We start from the raw sequence: 16153 nt of genomic DNA, 5'->3' as shown, positions 1-16153 counted from the left end.
ATGTGACTCATGTTTTGAGCATCCAATCATGTTCAAGCAATCAAAGAGCAATTGTAAGAAAAAGGTCAATGTTTAGAGGTAAACTTTGGAACACCCTAGAACAAACAATCATGGCGTCTAGATCTCTCGGTGTCTCAAGTAAGTTTGAAAGCAAAAGTACAAGGCATGCCATTTCGGGACCACATGTTCATCTCAATGAAATTGTTAATGGACGCATTCAGGCTCACTATCTTTGAAGGCTTTGTCACCAAGTTATTAAATGTGCACATATCGATATTTTGTGTAAGCCTTACGGGGGTCAAGAAATGTCTTTGTTTCAACCATATATGAAAGCTTGTCATCCTAGTTTGAGACTTTTGAACTTTTATCTTCATGTTTATGTAAGATTTTAGCCGAATCTATGTGGATTTGAAGAGGCATTTTTCCTTCTTGAACCATTTGGCAATGGTGTTTCAAAACTTTAATTAGTATATATAGTTGCAACTTTTTTCACATGCAAAACAAGACAATGTATTTCTAACTCCTGAGGGCTTCCTAAAAGTAAGTGCGAGACTGTAAGCATATGCTTGTGCTTTGATAGTGATGGATGAGAAAGAATAATCATGGTGCCAAGGACCTTTCATCTTGTTGGTGAAAATTTGGGGTGTCAAGAAGGGAACTAGATATTTCTTCTAACTTTTCACATAGAGAATAAGTCAAGGGATATATCCCTTTTAATTTTTCAAGTAGAAAACAGGTTGCACTTAAGGAGAAATAGAAAACGTAGCACTAAGTGTCTGAGCTATTGGCCGGAACCAGTATTTTCCTGGCATCTTTGATGGGCGATAATCTCAAAGTAAGATACACAAAAACAAGGATGTGGGAATTAAGTAGATTTGGATTAGCACGTGGCAAGCATGAACCCCATGTGACCTGGAGAGAGAAATATATTATATTATACAGAGAATTCTGGGGGAGCGAGGGCGGAAGGGACCATGGAAGCTACTAAGGGCTGGCTGCATGGGACCAGGGGCCTCATGAGGCAGAGAAGGTGGCAAAAGAGAGCCTTTGCATGATCTGGCTTTTAGCCTCAAAGCCTTGAGCCTTTAACCCCACTTCCCAGAATTGGCCACCCCTCCCTCTCTCCCTCTCCCCCCCGCCCCCTCCCCGGCGCGCTCTCTCTCTCTCTATCGCTAGAGGCTATGTAGTGCCTGCCCTAGTCTTCCTTGGCAGGACTTGCAAGTGTCTCTCGTTCCCTTATCGAAGCCCCGTAGACAGCTGCAAGCTGCACACAAGATCCACAAAGACACACCTACACACCCCGCCCACCAACCTCCGCCCCGCCTATTGAACACAGACACCCCCCCCCCCCCCCCCCCCTATTGCTCCGCCTAAATCCCTCTTCTGACTCACAACTCAACTCGTGTCCCAATGCCAAGCGCAGACAGCATTGGCCTCCCCTCCGAGAAATAGATTAAAATAGCATTGCAATTTGTATCATCCATCCATGGCAGCAGAGGTTATAAGAGGTAAACTTGCAGGGCCACACTATACATGGCTCCATTTTATAGGACAAACCCAGTTTTTTTCTTTTCGACGTCAGTTATTATAACTACTACTCTGTTTTTGCGGACTCTTGTCTGATCCTCTCCTTCCTGGTTCGCGTCCACATTCGGTAAATGGCCTCGGTTGGTGTCACCGAAACTAAAGAGAAGAAAATGGGATGTGGGTTGTCGTTATTGGTGCTTGTTGGATTGTGGTTTGCGGGCTTTCTGGGTTTGGGTCTTTTACCTGTCCTGTTTTCCTGGTCTTGTATCTGAGATTGATATATGAGATTTTTGGACATCTATTCTCTAAATATGATCCTTCTCGCTCCCCTCTTCTGCTGATTTCAGAGCATCCGAGCACAAGACACTGTGGATTACATAAAGGCCTTGTGACCAGTAGATAAGTAGATCCAAGACAAAGTGCAAAATACATTAGTCACCACACCTCTCAAGCCAGCTCTTGCCTCCAGAAGCAATGCGGAAGGATCAATCCTTGTCTGCTTTTGATGGACACATATATGCCGGAGACGATCCTGAAGGTGAGGGCCGTGGGTATGAAAGGGGTGAGACTTCTGACTCTTCTTCCTCGTCCCTTGCACTGTCTCCTCGACGACGAGGGTCTGGAGTTGGAGGATCTTATAACCAGACACCGGTTTGGCCTCAAAGTTACAGGTGCCCTCCTCTTGACAACCCCTTTTGCTAATCACTATGTTCTGCTATGAAAGTTACACTCATACTTCTCTTCAGAAGCCTACACTGCGATCAATCAAGTCGAATTATGAGTTTGCATTTCTTTATGGTAGCCGAATCTAGGTTTACTGAATACATAGGCAGTGTTGAATGTGTTCTGATGATTCTTCATAATTTGATTCTGAGTTGAGTTTTTTTTCCTTCCTTTTCTGAGATTGATGTCGCATGTGCTCTTTTACTGAGTATCATCATTCCTTTGTGGTATAAATTGTACTAAATAATCTGTCAATCGATAGACGTTCAAGTAAGAGAAGTGACTTGAGGCCTATCTATCATGTTCAAACACTACGTCTATCTTTGCCTTTCATACTTTTAGCATCTAATTTCCTATTCGTCATAATTCAAGAGTCTAAATGCTACATATCATGTTCAATCAGGTGGTAGCTAATGGCTGTCCATGTGAATGGAAAAAAAAGGAGGTAACATCCGTATGTATAACATCATTATAATGATGGAAACAAGGTTTATGCAGGCATACTGACTAGTTTATTAGTAATGTCGAGAGGAAAGACATGTCTTAGTAGGTGATGGTTGATCCTAGCTTATTATCTATATCTGTTTACAGGTGGTCAGTAAGTCAGGTATCCCCTCTGCCTTGGAAGTTGGCAGCTTTACCTCGTCAGGTCTTTGTCATCGACATCCTTGTCTCATGACCGTCCTCCATAATGGGGGAATTCTGCCACCAGTAATTTGCCCCCCTCTCCAAAAAAAAAACCACAGACACACACACACAGACACACCATAAAACCCATCCACTTGGGCTACCCATGAGGAGATATCCATTGTCTTTGCGATCGTGGTAGGCCCTTGGGTAGTCCATTGTGACACCCTTGGTCTCTTTGGGGTGGTACATTTGGCTACATAATGGCGGAGTTATCCTGTGTCTCTCTCCTTGGGCACCTTTTTGGGTTTGAGAGCGGGCATTGAGCAAGAAAAATAAAGGCCTTAATGTCAGATAAATCATGCATTCCGACCTAATTTAACTCCACAAAATTAGTCTTAAAAGGGATTATCTAAAGAAAGCTATGCCCAAAACTTCCAATTAAAGGGCATGTGGGCATTTTCTCTCACTCTTTCACCATCTCACACATTTTGATCATCCCATTCCCTCACTTCCAGTGCCAGCTGTCCATCATCTTCCTAATTCTTCGGCTGTTGCTCCTGCTGCTGCCCTGTCTGGCTGCTGCCGCCCTAACTGCCAGCCTGCTGGAGCTGTTATCCTGTCTGGAGGAGCTGTTGCTAGCCTGGCAGTGTGTTGCTTGATGCCCAGCCATGTTGTCATCATCTGGAGCTGCTGATGTCTGTATTTTCTGCTGTGCAGGCTGCATTTACAAGAGCCAGGAGGTGGAAGCTGACATCATCATCATCTTCATCCTCTGTTTGAGATTGGGCTGCGTTTCCATCATCGTCTGGAGCTGCCGCTGTCTGCATTTTCTGCTGTGCAGGCTGCATTTACAACAGCCAGGAGGTGGACAGTTGACATTGTCGTCATCATCATCATAATGATACTCTGTCTGCTGCACTCAGGATTTACCCCTGAGGCTACTCCAACAAGAGACAATGGCTGTTGGACAGCCTCCGCTCCTTGAGCTCCCCCATTATATTCCTCATTCTCTGTGTCTAAGTGTTTTGTCATTCTTAGTATTTGTAGTAGACTTTTGTGTCTCTCTGTGCAAACCCTACTGATTCCTTAGGAAGACTTCCTTTTAGGTCTCCAATGGGTCATTGAACTTACCAGAATTGGAGCAAAGACAGACTAAATGTTTATATAAATGGTAAATGGTTTGGAATTTTGACTAACTACTCTCAAAGGAGTCCTGTGGATTGTCTATATAGAGTTTGTGACTCCACGTCATGTCATGGCTCCAAGAAACATTTTTGAGCAAAAATAGTTCTAGAGAAATTGTATGTAGCACATTTGAATATAGAAGTTGAGAAGTGGGGCTTGAGAAGACATTATCGCTTGTACTTGACCTTTAAGAGGCAATTGGCATAAAGGAATCAATGGAGAGTAGCTCCCAAAGCAATCACTAAAAGTCCTCACCATAGAGACCTAGATTGGTACCCCCTTTGAATCCCTGCAACATAGGAAGAAAAATAAATTCTAAATGATAGGAACGAATAGTCAAGTGTGTTGTGTACAAGCCATGAGAGGACGACACAAAGCTTTCGGTACTGAAAAGCAATGGTGAACCCTCTTTGCACCAAGACTGGGTCCAAGAGAAAGCTCTAAGTGTGAAAAGGATTGGAAGAAGTGTACAAATTCAAGATACATGGAACTTTTGAGGATTGATGATTTTGGCCACCTTTTGTAATAATGAAGCAATCACACAACAAAGGTGTAGATCCCTCCCATAAGCTAGCATAGAGGGGGAGATCTGAAGCTGATCTCCCAAGAAACTAGGCTATAGAAGCAAACCATGAATAAGCGGCTGTTTGCATATAGATATACTCCTCTAGCCTATTGGGAAGGGGAGGTTTGGGAAACACAACTCAAGCATGACTCAAACAAGGTAGTCAATCATCTCTTGCTCCATAGAAGCAAGCTCCTCTTGTTATACATGCCTCCAAGTATCCTATGACAAAGCAACCGCAGTTGGGCTTAGGGTCCTCCAATTAACAAACACAATTCTTCCATGGAGAACCTCGTTGCTATCTCATTTTGTTGTTTGATCCTTTGAGATCAACAAACTCCATCATAGATAAACTCTGGAATGCACAATATGTGAATCTCATGTAAAAGTCTAGGGGGTCTCTAGGAACTCATATCTTGGCCTCAACATGTGTTTGATCATCTCCTAAAACCATCCTTTGCACGGGCCTTCTCAAATGATACAATACTTGAAGAAGATGAAGAAGCCGCCTCCAAACAATCGCATCACTATGACTACCCTCTCCAACTAATAGTAAAGGCTATGGCACATGTATTAGTGAAGATTGTAGATGAAGGATCACTTGTGCTGCCAGAACTGCTGGAAATCCAACCATGTGTATCTAATTCAGAATATTCTAAGTAATCTGGAGATATACTGAAAGAGGTGCCAGGCTTTTGGGCCAATAAGTGTCACATGTGGTGCAATACTCTAGCTCTAGTTGTATGTTGCTGGAATTTACTGTTATGTTGAATTAAGTGTTTGCTTAAATGTGGTTTATTGCCCTTTGGGGGCTTGAAGGGCCATTTCAAGGTATGTCACAGGGATATGGTTTATCTTTGGAACTCTCTTTTTTGGAGAGTCTAGGACATTGCATGGGTTGCGGTGGACATGGGTAGGTCCATTAGTGATTAAGGTTTTATGAGTAAAAAAATGAAATCAATTAATGTGCAAGTTTGTGCACATGTTGAATTAATTAATCTGAATGAACCTTAATGAAAGTTTTGTTCAATTTATTAAATTGGGCGTGGGCCAAAGTTTCGGGCTGTGACAATTTACTTTAATAAGTTAATGGTTGAATAATTAACTTTTACTGTGAAATTAAAGTTTTGTATTCAAGTGAAAAGCTAACAAACCACAGGAACAGCAAGAGAAACACATGAAAGGCATGAAAACATTACTTTTCTTCATCATGTGGCCTATTTTTGGGAAGATCATGGCTGCCAAGAGAGATCCATTGCCATCCTCTTCTGATTGCACCATTGCTGAAGCTAATCATGCTGTTCTACAGGCTAGAGATGCTGATTAACATGCAGTATCTGTGCAGGGGGAGTTGTCTTGTGCTTGGTGAATTTGTCATTAATGATAAAGAAATACTACAAGGAGCATTGGCTTTGGAGCCAATCTTTCTTTGTGTCTGGGTGTAGAGGCATTCTAGCTCCACTATTTGATTCTGTTTTTATGTTTCTGCTATTTTGCTTTAAGATTTCATCCCATATCTAAGAATCCCTAAATCAAAGCACATGTTTTGTTTGTATCCTCGCATACTCACATGCATTTGCAATGGCAATGTGCAATGCCCCTATCTTTGCACCAAGTGCATTTCCATGATCTTGTGGGCTCCCCCTTTTTTCCCAACCTTGTGACCCTCACTGGTAGGGCTCTTGCCTGTCTCCTAGCTTCTTCCTCCAATATTTCATGCTGTCCATTTTTTCTTTGATCATGACTTGTACTTCTGCCCGCATTGCATCATTCTTAGTTCTACGTAGTTCGCCGACCCTTATCAAGATCATAGAAAGTGTGGTTGTCTTTCATTCTTGTTTGGTGCCAAAATTTGGGTTGTATTTGGTAAATACCCTGTTTTTCAGCATGTCCAACATTGACTTTGGCCATTTTCTTATACTGTGATTCACGTTTGCATACACACTGCATTAACAATTGCCTCAATGGTCACTTCTGTGTTCAGTGTTCACACCTGCAAGTGTTGGTCAACAGTGGCTAACAACACTTGTAACTGCAATACAGCAGTTAGTCTGCAAAAAGTGCTCTAACATGCCTTCCTTAATGTTCACGAACTGCAATACTGTAGCTAACTACAGTTTCAAGTTCGTAATAACTGCCTCAACTGCAGTCTTGTATTCACACCAGGGTCATGACAGCATTTATGAGTGATCAGTGTCATGAGTGCATTCGGCTTTAATGTCAGAACATTGGAAAGCACAACTGCTCTTGCATCATTACTCGTGATCATATCTGCTTTATTGCCATGATACTTCATGGCCTTGATACCATTATCTCACTGCAACAATCAGGAATTTTAGGTTACAACTGTGCTCCTGTCACAAGCAGATCAGTATTATGCTGCCATCCATCTCAGGAGGATCTCACACTGAATGCGCATGCACACGCACAGACGTTGCGGAAAAGAAAAGAGGGAGAGATCAATGTCTAGTGATGCTGAAAATGGCCTATGAGACAAAACCATGTACAATGAGTAATAACAAAGGATACTGAGATTTCTGCTAGTGCGGTCCTCAATGAAGTGGCTGCTCCATAGATGGAGATCATTTGTTCCACCCTGGTTGTTCCACTTCATGTTTTTCTTGTCATTGTATCCTTGTGGCTTCTTGGACGAGATAAATCTTATTCCAACAACTGCAGTCCAAACTTTACATTCTTCTCCAATGGTGAAATTTTATCTACAATAGCCCAAGCATATGATTATTTTTGACAGTGCAATTTTACTTATTAGTGGCTGGGCTGAGAATATTTAGACTGTATATAGCACTCAAAAGATTGGCACATTATCCTTAAGAGAAGGTCAAAGCCAATCTGCAGATAAATATGTAACATATTACTTCTGTTGAACTTTCCTTTCATAAGCTTTCCAACTGTTTATTCCTAATTCCTAGTAGCAAGTCTTAAATTAAATATCTGGTGATAAGCAATTTACTTCCCACTGCATGATGTTGTTGCCCTCTGATATAAGCTGCTATATCAGTGTGTGAGGTTTGTGTCAATTAAGATCCAGAATAATGTCAATTTTCTGAAATCATAAACATGGAGAAGTAATATTGACATTTCAACTGACCCAAAACTTTCTCTTTCTAAATGCTCAGGCAGTCTATGGATGTTTATAGCAATCTCACTTCCCCCAGTATAGGTTTCTTGAGCCCAAGTATCACTCGGCTGAGTTCCTCCTATTTATCAAGTTCCTTCAGGAAACGTCCCAAGTCATCTGACACTTTAACTACCTCACTTCTGACGACAAAAGATGACAAAAGTGAATCTCCTGATTTTGAGCAAGTCCCCTTGGTGCCTCCTAAGCGTCCTGCTGTTAAAACTGCAGACCTTCATGAGGTCCCTCATGGGTGCAGTGCAACACAGGGTGCCTTGAATGGTAATATATCATGCAAATTTGATCAGAACTCAATAAAAGTCTGCAAGTTTGAAATAACAGTGTTGGGCTCGTGTTCACAGGTATAAATGTGCTATGTGGGGTTGGCGTGTTAACCACACCATTTGCTGTGAAGGAAGGAGGTTGGCTTGGCTTAGGCCTCCTATTTATATTTGCTATCGTCTCTTGCTACACTGGGCTGCTTCTTCGGAGATGTTTGGATAGTCACGATGGTCTAGAAACATATCCAGATATTGGCCAAGCTGCTTTTGGAATGACTGGAAGAATGATTATATCTGTAAGTTCTTTCATCATAAGGTCGTTTTACATGCAACCTAAATATTCTGTTAAAGAGCTTCAGAATCACTGTGCATTGATCAAATATTTGGATGGCCTGAAAAAGAACTTTCATTACATCCATATGCACAGAAGTATACAGAAGTTCAGAAAGACAGATCTGTTGTGAAGACGTCTGAATGCATTTCATAAATAATGAATTTGGCAGTTCATGTGAAATTTGAATTCACAGAAATAGCTCCTTAGGAACAAATCTGAGAATGTTCATTTGTTCACCAGATTTTACTATTTGCTTTAACCTTACTTGCTTTTTAGTTTCCACTGAAGATGGATAGAAATTTTGTCTGACATGATGGTGTTTGTCTGTGTCAACAGATAGTTTTGTATGTTGAACTTTATGTAAGTGCTCTACCTGAAACAAAAAGCTCCATTTGAATGCATATATTTTAAGTTTGGCTCCAAAGATAACTAATTATAACCTTTAATCTGCAGGCTTGCTGTGTAGAGTTTCTTATTCTAGAGGGTGACAATTTATCTGCATTGTTCCCCAATGCACAGCTAAGCTTTAGTGGTTTTCAGCTGACTGCAGCAGAGCTCTTTACTATAATGACAGCCATCTTTGTGTTGCCCACAGTATGGCTTCGGAATTTGAGTCTGCTGTCATATGTTTCAGGTTCAAACATCCCCCTTTTCGTAACATTGAAAATCGCATATGATTGAGTGATAGAATATAGGAAAGTTTGCCCTCTTATTCTCGATGATCCCTCCCTCTTATTCTCAATGATCCCCCACGTTTTACATGATGAAGTATAATGTGTATCTTATAGTATGTCTGCATCTTACTGTTTACCTGAACACCTTCATCGCCAGTTAGGTGCTGCTGCACTCTGGCTGCTGGAGCGAAGGTTCTAAATATGGCCCTTTTTGTTCTCCTATTTGCAGCGGGTGGTGTGATCGCTTCAGTTTTGGTGGTGATTTGTGTAATTTGGATAGGCGTTGTGGATGGTGTAGGTTTTCACAAAAGCGGTCCTTTATTGAACTTGTCAAATCTTCCGGTCTCAATTGGCCTATACGGCTTTTGCTATTCAGGGCATGCAGTCTTTCCAAACATCTATACATCTTTAAAAAACCGATCTCACTTTACTGCTATCTTAACAACAAGGTATGCAACTGAACTGGATCTGCATGTTTTTGGTGTTCTTAAGAAAGCGGAAATAATAGTAGGCCTAATTTGGTGAGTACACCGTTCACAAGTTCATGAAAAATCGCCAGTTAGATTTGAGTGTGCTCTATCTGCTGAGAGTTAAGTGTACTGGCAAACAATCGTAAATCTTTCTAGCACAGGCTCCTTACCCAGTGATGCTAATTGGATACTCATATGCCATTGGAAAACATGATTGATTATAGCTATGCATTGACTTTGCCATAATGTCATAACAAAGTTGTTTGTGTGAACTTCAGCTTCATCATATGTACATCAATGTATGGTGGAATGGCCATCATGGGCTTTACAATGTTTGGAGATGAGACACAGTCTCAGATTACTCTTAATCTACCGGAGCAATTTTTGGCATCAAAGATTGCACTTTGGACAACTGTAAGTATATGATTTCTGGTGCAGTCTTTAAATTAGAATTAGCTAGGAGCATAGTCATGAATCGAAAAGTGTGTTTGTATGTCTCTTACAAGTTAAATTTTGTTTGCAGGTTGTTAACCCATTCACCAAATATCCTTTTAGAACTTCAGCTTCTTTGTCTTTAGCCAGATTTATACTCCTACTAATCAAGTTTTACTTGCAACGATATGATGTATTAGTTGTTGCTAGATATTTTCTCATTAATTTGTCATCTGGAAATTATTTATGGTCAGGCTGGATGAGGATGGCAAGGGTGTGAGAAAAGCCACTTGAGAAGTAGCCTATTCTGTGGCATAGGTTGCGCTATGTTACAGTGCAGTAGAAAGTAGACATGCTTGTAATTGTGTACGGTTGTCTGGGTTGATTGTTTGGGAAAACTCTTCCAGACCCAAATTTGGCGATGTCAGCTGGAGCGACTTGTTAGCTATGTTGTGCGAAGGGTTTAAACTGTGTATACTGTGCCATTAAGTGGAATGCCTGAATTGGAACATGTCTAGAGCAAGGCTAGGATTTGAAGAACAAGTGACATTAAGAGAAGTCCTTAGAGAAACATGCATTAACTGAGTAGATCATGTATTGAGCACAAACTTGTACCTCACCTCAGAGCACACAATCTTTCCTCATGCATTAGGAATGACATGCTACGACGAACTTCATGGAGCAACTGGGCAGCTTGGAACAAAAGCTTTTGCTTTATGGCTGATCATAAGTAGGTGATAGAATATGTATGCAGTACCACATCGACTGACTTTTCTGTGCACCGGGAAGTATGTGTCACACTTTTTAAAAATTCTAGAGGATCTTCACTTTGCCTATGTTTCTGAGGGCATGAAATTATTGCATACGTTTTGAAGAGCATGAAATTTAGATCAAGAAAGCAGTTATAAGTTTATGCATGGTCTTGTGACTTTCAATGGTACATAGGCTTCCAATGTCCAATGTTGGTTCTCCTTGACTTCACAGCGTGATAAACATATGCATTGACCATAACTCCTGTTGCTTTGAGTTTGGAGGAGCTACTTCCTGCATCTGATTATGGCTTGAAGAACTACTGGTCTTCGATTGGTATACGAACTCTTCTTGTCGTGTCTACGCTTTGTGTAGCCCTACTGATTCCTTTTTTTGGTGAGTTCTCTCTCTCTCCAATTGTCATATCAATCACACACACCCCACACACACACATACACAGATACAGACACACACAGGCTAATCTAGTTGGATCAAAAACAGAAAGGCAGATTTAAAAAATGTCCAAAATGTTCTTTAAGACTAAGCTCATGAAATCTGGATCAAAGAGCTGTGCTTAGTTGTGAATGATTATCTGTTGGTCCGCCGCTTATCATTTTGCTCATAAAGCATGGTATTTATTGCAGGATATGTTATGGCCTTCATTGGCTCATTCCTCAGCATGCTTGTGGTAGGGTTTCCATTATCACAGTGCTATTAATAAAGTTTTTGTGATGAACTTTATGCAAATCTCCCTTGTCTCTTTGTGTTGCAGTGCCTAATCCTGCCTGCTGCATGCTTTTTAAAGATTGTTGGCAGGAGGGCCACGGTTTTCCAAGTATATACGCAACTCCATTGACTGCTTTCCATAATGAAATGCTTGATCTCGACATCTTTTGGAAACCTGACATTTAGCTTCTCTATCGTTTTTTGCAGAGGTTATTCTGTATTCTGATCATGATTATAGGGATCGCTTGTGCCATCACAGGCACCTACTCATCTCTTCTTGGAATAATCGAAAGCTTCACTAGCTAGTAGGCATTAGATATGAGATTAGATTAGATGCTCCTCAGGTAGCTGAATCATGAAGAGCCCTTCTGGCAGGATACATCTCGATTTCTGTATCACAATATTATTATCGGCCTGCAAATTTCTGCGGAGGTGCTAGCGTAGCTTTCTCAGATTTCATGTGCACTTTCTTCTGCGAATTCGAATGAGGTAAGGCTGATTCGGGAATTGCAAATGGGCACGAGAACTATTGTGTGTGTGTGTGTAGAGAGAGAGAGAGACACACACACAGACACACACACAGAGCAAATGGGCATCGCCATGAACACACGCACACTCTCACACTCACAGATCCCCTCCCTCTCCCTCTCCCTCTCTCTCTCTCTCTCTCTCCCCACATTAATAAAGATAAGGGGTAAGGTCTTTTCCCCGTTAACCAGAATACATGTCGTTCTAATATACACATTTCGAGGCTGTAGTAGTAGTTTACGAGCCTAGTTTGTGGTAAGGGGGCCAATTCCAAAATCGGTGTCAAAAAGCAAACACATTGGGGCTATTGATGTGTCAAAAAACCAAGGAATATGTTGAGAATCTTGCTAAGGTATAAATTTTGCTAAAAAGTGTTACATTATTGGCTCGTAAAAAACTCTAAAATGTGAAATCCCCCCCACCAAAAAAATACATATTTTTCCTTATGTCTTTTATAGTTGCCCCCTTAGCCTACCCCTTAGCCTAGTTGTTGTGACACCTTTCTTGCGTATTGTTGTCTCAAATTTTCTTTTTGCAGTAATTTTGCATCTAACACTTGTTGTGGTCCACTTGTTAGGCTTGTAGTGATTGCTTGCAATAGGCTTATAAATTGCTTAGTTATCTATGCTTTTTGGCTTAGCCATGCCATTAGTTGCTTGGAAAAAGTTTGATTAGCATAATTTATCTACACAATCTTCCATCATTGGCCAATTAACAACACTTAGGCTTGTATCCTTCCTACATTGCTCCTTATGGTGTCCAAGGATATTACTCATGGGTAGTATAGATCCTTGTTCTTCACACTCATAGTAATGGCAATGGTTGGGTATCTATTAGTGTGACTTTTTTGTGTAGCAATTTGGTAGAACATTGTACATGCCCTTGATCATCGTCTCACTAGTCATTGATTGAGCATCACATCAAATAACAACTTAAGGTGTGTATGCTTTATTCGACTTCAAATTGAGAAACTTCCCTTCATGGAGTATGGCCTTAGCTTGCACTCATATCATAATGTAGACGGGTTATTTGTGCTATCCGACTATGAGATTGTTGATGGTCTAGATTGGCCAAGCGGCCATCTTTACATCTTAGCTTTCAAATATTTCTTTAGGCTTATCATGGAAGCAAATGTTTATTCTTTGGCTACAACATTAAGCCACCCAATTGAAACAAGGTGATGTAACCACAAGGGATTGCCAAGGGCTTAGAACCATACATTAAAGTGAATTTTAAAGTTTGACTTGAGAAAAAGTTACATATAAGTACATTAAAGCTCTAGAATGGGTAGAATAAAGGAATTTGTGATAAGAGCTTCAAAACTCTTATAAAATTTATATATTTTTAAAATTTTACATTGCTTTGTCATTGGATACAATTGTGGAGTCCATCCCTTGTTTTGCAACCTTATATCAAACAAAAATTTATTGAGCATTTTAAAGCTTTTTTCCATGATTTTGAATATGAAGTGCATCATTAACTTGAAGTTTATTTTCAAAGAAAATCTTGAAATTTTGATTTGTTGCTTTACCTCTCTCCTCCCTTCCTCTTGATAGGAAGAAAACCTCAAACTTATCTTAAGTTATCTTTAAACTAATTGCTTGTGGAATGTAATTTATGCTATTTGTTTCTAATAGAGCTTGATGGTTGTCTTTTTCTCCCCTTCCTAATTTTTTTGGAGAAGATAAGCACATTTAATGTAGCACTTTGCATCAAGGTGGTAAAATATGGTATCTTGACACCATCATATCCATTTTGCTAGTGTCATCTATGAAGCACTTAAGAAAATAGTGTTCATAGGTGTGGAAAAAACCTTGCACTAATTGATGCTAAAATTCAACAAAACCTTGAATTAGTGCATGACCCTTAAAAGGTAAAATTGATAGTGTTATGGAAACAAGGTCAATATTACATATGGTGCTTGTTTCTTGGTCAACTTTTGCTCAAATATAGGCTAGCTAGAAGTCTTATCTTTGTTAACAAAAGTTCACTTTGATCAAAGAGGGTATTGGTATGTAGAACTTGAAGAATTATGTATATGTAGAACTTGAAGAATTATGTATTGCAATATATACAGTTCTAACGAAAAGTAAGGATACAAAGTTAGAAGGATATATTAATAATCTTAATGAAACTTGAGGGGAACGTGTTACAAATTATGTGACCTAGTCATATGATTCTTGTAGAAGGCAATGAAAGAACAAATAGAAGAGTATCAAATTATCAAACTAAACCATGCATATGAGAGAGAGAGAGAGAGAGAGAGAGAGAGAGAGAGAGAGAGAGAGAGAGAGAGAGAGAGAGAGAGAGATGGGTGTGCATAACTTTTTCTATCATGAGCATTAGCAATTTAACAATATTTTATTGTATAATCATTCTTTTGTCATTGTGGGATACCAATATTTATATTGAAAGGCACACATTTCTCATTTTTTGGTGTTGTGCATTAAGAAAAAATGCCACCCAAACTTCATGCAATAGGATATGCCAATAAAACACCCTTTGTCTAACTAGTTGAGTAAAATCAATAAGCATGTAATGGAGAAGGGGCCAATTAAATGACACTCTTCTTTATATTGATATAATAGTGCTCATTTAGTTATAGTTAGCAGAAGAACACATTCATATATACATTATTTTGGATTGTTTGATTATATTTAACCCAAATTTCTTAGTCCACAATTGTAAATCTTACTATGCAATGTTAAGAGTGCACCCAAAGAAACTTGTGGCCTTGATTGCTCCTAAATTGTTTGGAATTTTCTATTGTTTGCATCACACTATCTTCTTAGTGTGAATATCAACATGGCATTAGTTTGTTAACAATAGCATGTCATTAATGCCATTAATACACATGGAAATCCTTAGATATCTATCTTTTAATGCTTATCTTAGTGGATTTATGCCTCACTTTAAACTTTGTATCTAGGATTGATACTTGATCTTTTGTGGCCTATTGCTTAGTGCAATGTGGTCTTAGATTGGGCCCTTATTGTTGGAGGGTGAGCTTTGTGGCATTGTATGGAAATTTGGGTTGATGAATTGATGTTACACAATGGGAGGTTCTCAATGCATAGTGTGGTGTGGTGTGGAGGTGTGAGATCACCCAATGTCACATCCAAAGGGTAGCTTCCTTGCTATGGTTGAGAACCATGGTGAACTTGAGGATGGGACATAGCTAAGGAGGGTGAGAGAGGATTTTATATTAATGGTAGTAGTTGGGAACTTGAAACAAAACAAAAAAGGATTACTAGAAAAAGGAGAGCTACAATGTCCAAGGGTGCATGTAAATGTAGGTAAGTTGAAATTCATTGAGTGCATACTATCCTTCATGTGACTTGGGATAAGTGGGTGAATTGGCTAGGGGGTGAGTAGAAGATTTGAGTGGTGTAGGTCTTTATACATCATTGTGCTCAAGACCCTAGGTATGGTTGACTGTAGGATGCATGCTATGCACAAGTTTTTCATTTTTATCTCATTCTTTGAATTAGAAAAGTACAAGGATTGGGGAATGTGATGTGTGGAAGAAAAACCTACAAGCACAATATCTTTGATTATTTAGATATAGCGAGAAGGAAGGAAGCAGCTTCAGGTGAAGCAAAAGACATGCATTTAGGTCTAAAGAAGTTTGGGAAATTTTAGAATCTATAGTGGAGAAGTGTTTGTAGGAGTGATCAAATATTGCACAATGGGAGCACCACCTCTTTGTCAAGGAGTTGGTATTTGTGTTTGCATGTTGTGAGGACAATTGAACAAAAGTTCAACAAAAGTGGGTTTATGTTCTCCTCTTAAGTTAGAATGTTTGGTAAGTTGTGCTAGAGCTCTAGCTTTTTGGAATTGTGGAAGGAGTGACAATTGAGGATGAGAAGGTGAGGGTTGCTAAAAAGAAAGGGCAATGGTTTTGATTATAATGATACTAGATGTTATGGTCATGGAGATGGAGGAATGGAATGTACTAGAGGCGTTGTTGGCCTATGATGTTTGATGGTAGTACATTTCAAGGTTATTGTAATACTTCATCTTAAGTTAATATGTAAGTAAACCTCCAAATGAACTTTAGAGGGACTTGTTAGGATTAAGCTTGTAGTTTTAAACTTAGTCTTTCTCTCTTCTTTTTCTTACCTTAGTCAAGAAAGGTAAAAGGCAACATTGTGACTCATTATTGGGTATAACCTCCTCCCATGCATTGAAT

The 16153-nt window shown here is 39.8% G+C and overlaps 1 protein-coding gene across 2 annotated transcripts; it reads left to right on the top strand.

Moving 5' to 3' along the window:
- The first annotated feature begins 1035 nt into the window (after positions 1 to 1035).
- On the top strand, positions 1036 to 11887 carry LOC148038574 (Transmembrane amino acid transporter family protein). Of its 2 annotated transcripts, XM_087673579.1 has the most exons (14): positions 1036 to 1508; positions 1690 to 1755; positions 1875 to 2198; positions 7768 to 8048; positions 8129 to 8343; positions 8718 to 8741; positions 8835 to 9015; positions 9285 to 9504; positions 9804 to 9939; positions 10049 to 10072; positions 10956 to 11103; positions 11352 to 11395; positions 11480 to 11542; positions 11641 to 11887. In XM_087673579.1, exons 3-14 carry the CDS (start codon positions 2002 to 2004, stop codon positions 11737 to 11739), a joined length of 1632 nt encoding a protein of 543 aa, XP_087529705.1. In that variant the 5' UTR covers positions 1036 to 1508; positions 1690 to 1755; positions 1875 to 2001; the 3' UTR covers positions 11740 to 11887. The 2 variants fall into 2 exon arrangements, with proteins under 2 accessions (XP_087529705.1, XP_087529697.1); XM_087673571.1 differs by lacking the exon at positions 1690 to 1755 and having other exon boundaries at positions 1037 to 1508.
- Positions 11888 to 16153: the final 4266 nt, after the last annotated feature.

The sequence above is a fragment of the Lygodium microphyllum genome, chromosome 3, assembly GCF_053477565.2.
Source record: "Lygodium microphyllum isolate KBCC chromosome 3, Lygodium_microphyllum_v1.1.10, whole genome shotgun sequence".
NCBI classification, from domain to species: Eukaryota; Viridiplantae; Streptophyta; class Polypodiopsida; order Schizaeales; family Lygodiaceae; genus Lygodium; species Lygodium microphyllum.
The sequence above is the reverse complement of the archived record's forward strand: the minus strand, read 5'-3'. Positions and strand labels throughout refer to the sequence as shown.

What these genes read in the sequence shown, in the direction of transcription:
- LOC148038574 (XM_087673579.1), top strand. Translation starts at nt 2,002, where the DNA reads ATGCGGAAGGATCAATCCTTGTCTGCTTTTGATGGACACATATATGCC. An exon ending in TCTGCTGTCATATGTTTCAG is followed by an intron (nt 9,016 to 9,284) that starts GTTCAAACATCC and finishes TCCTATTTGCAG; the next exon opens with CGGGTGGTGTGATCGCTTCA. An exon ending in CCTACTGATTCCTTTTTTTG is followed by an intron (nt 11,104 to 11,351) that starts GTGAGTTCTCTC and finishes TATTTATTGCAG; the next exon opens with GATATGTTATGGCCTTCATT.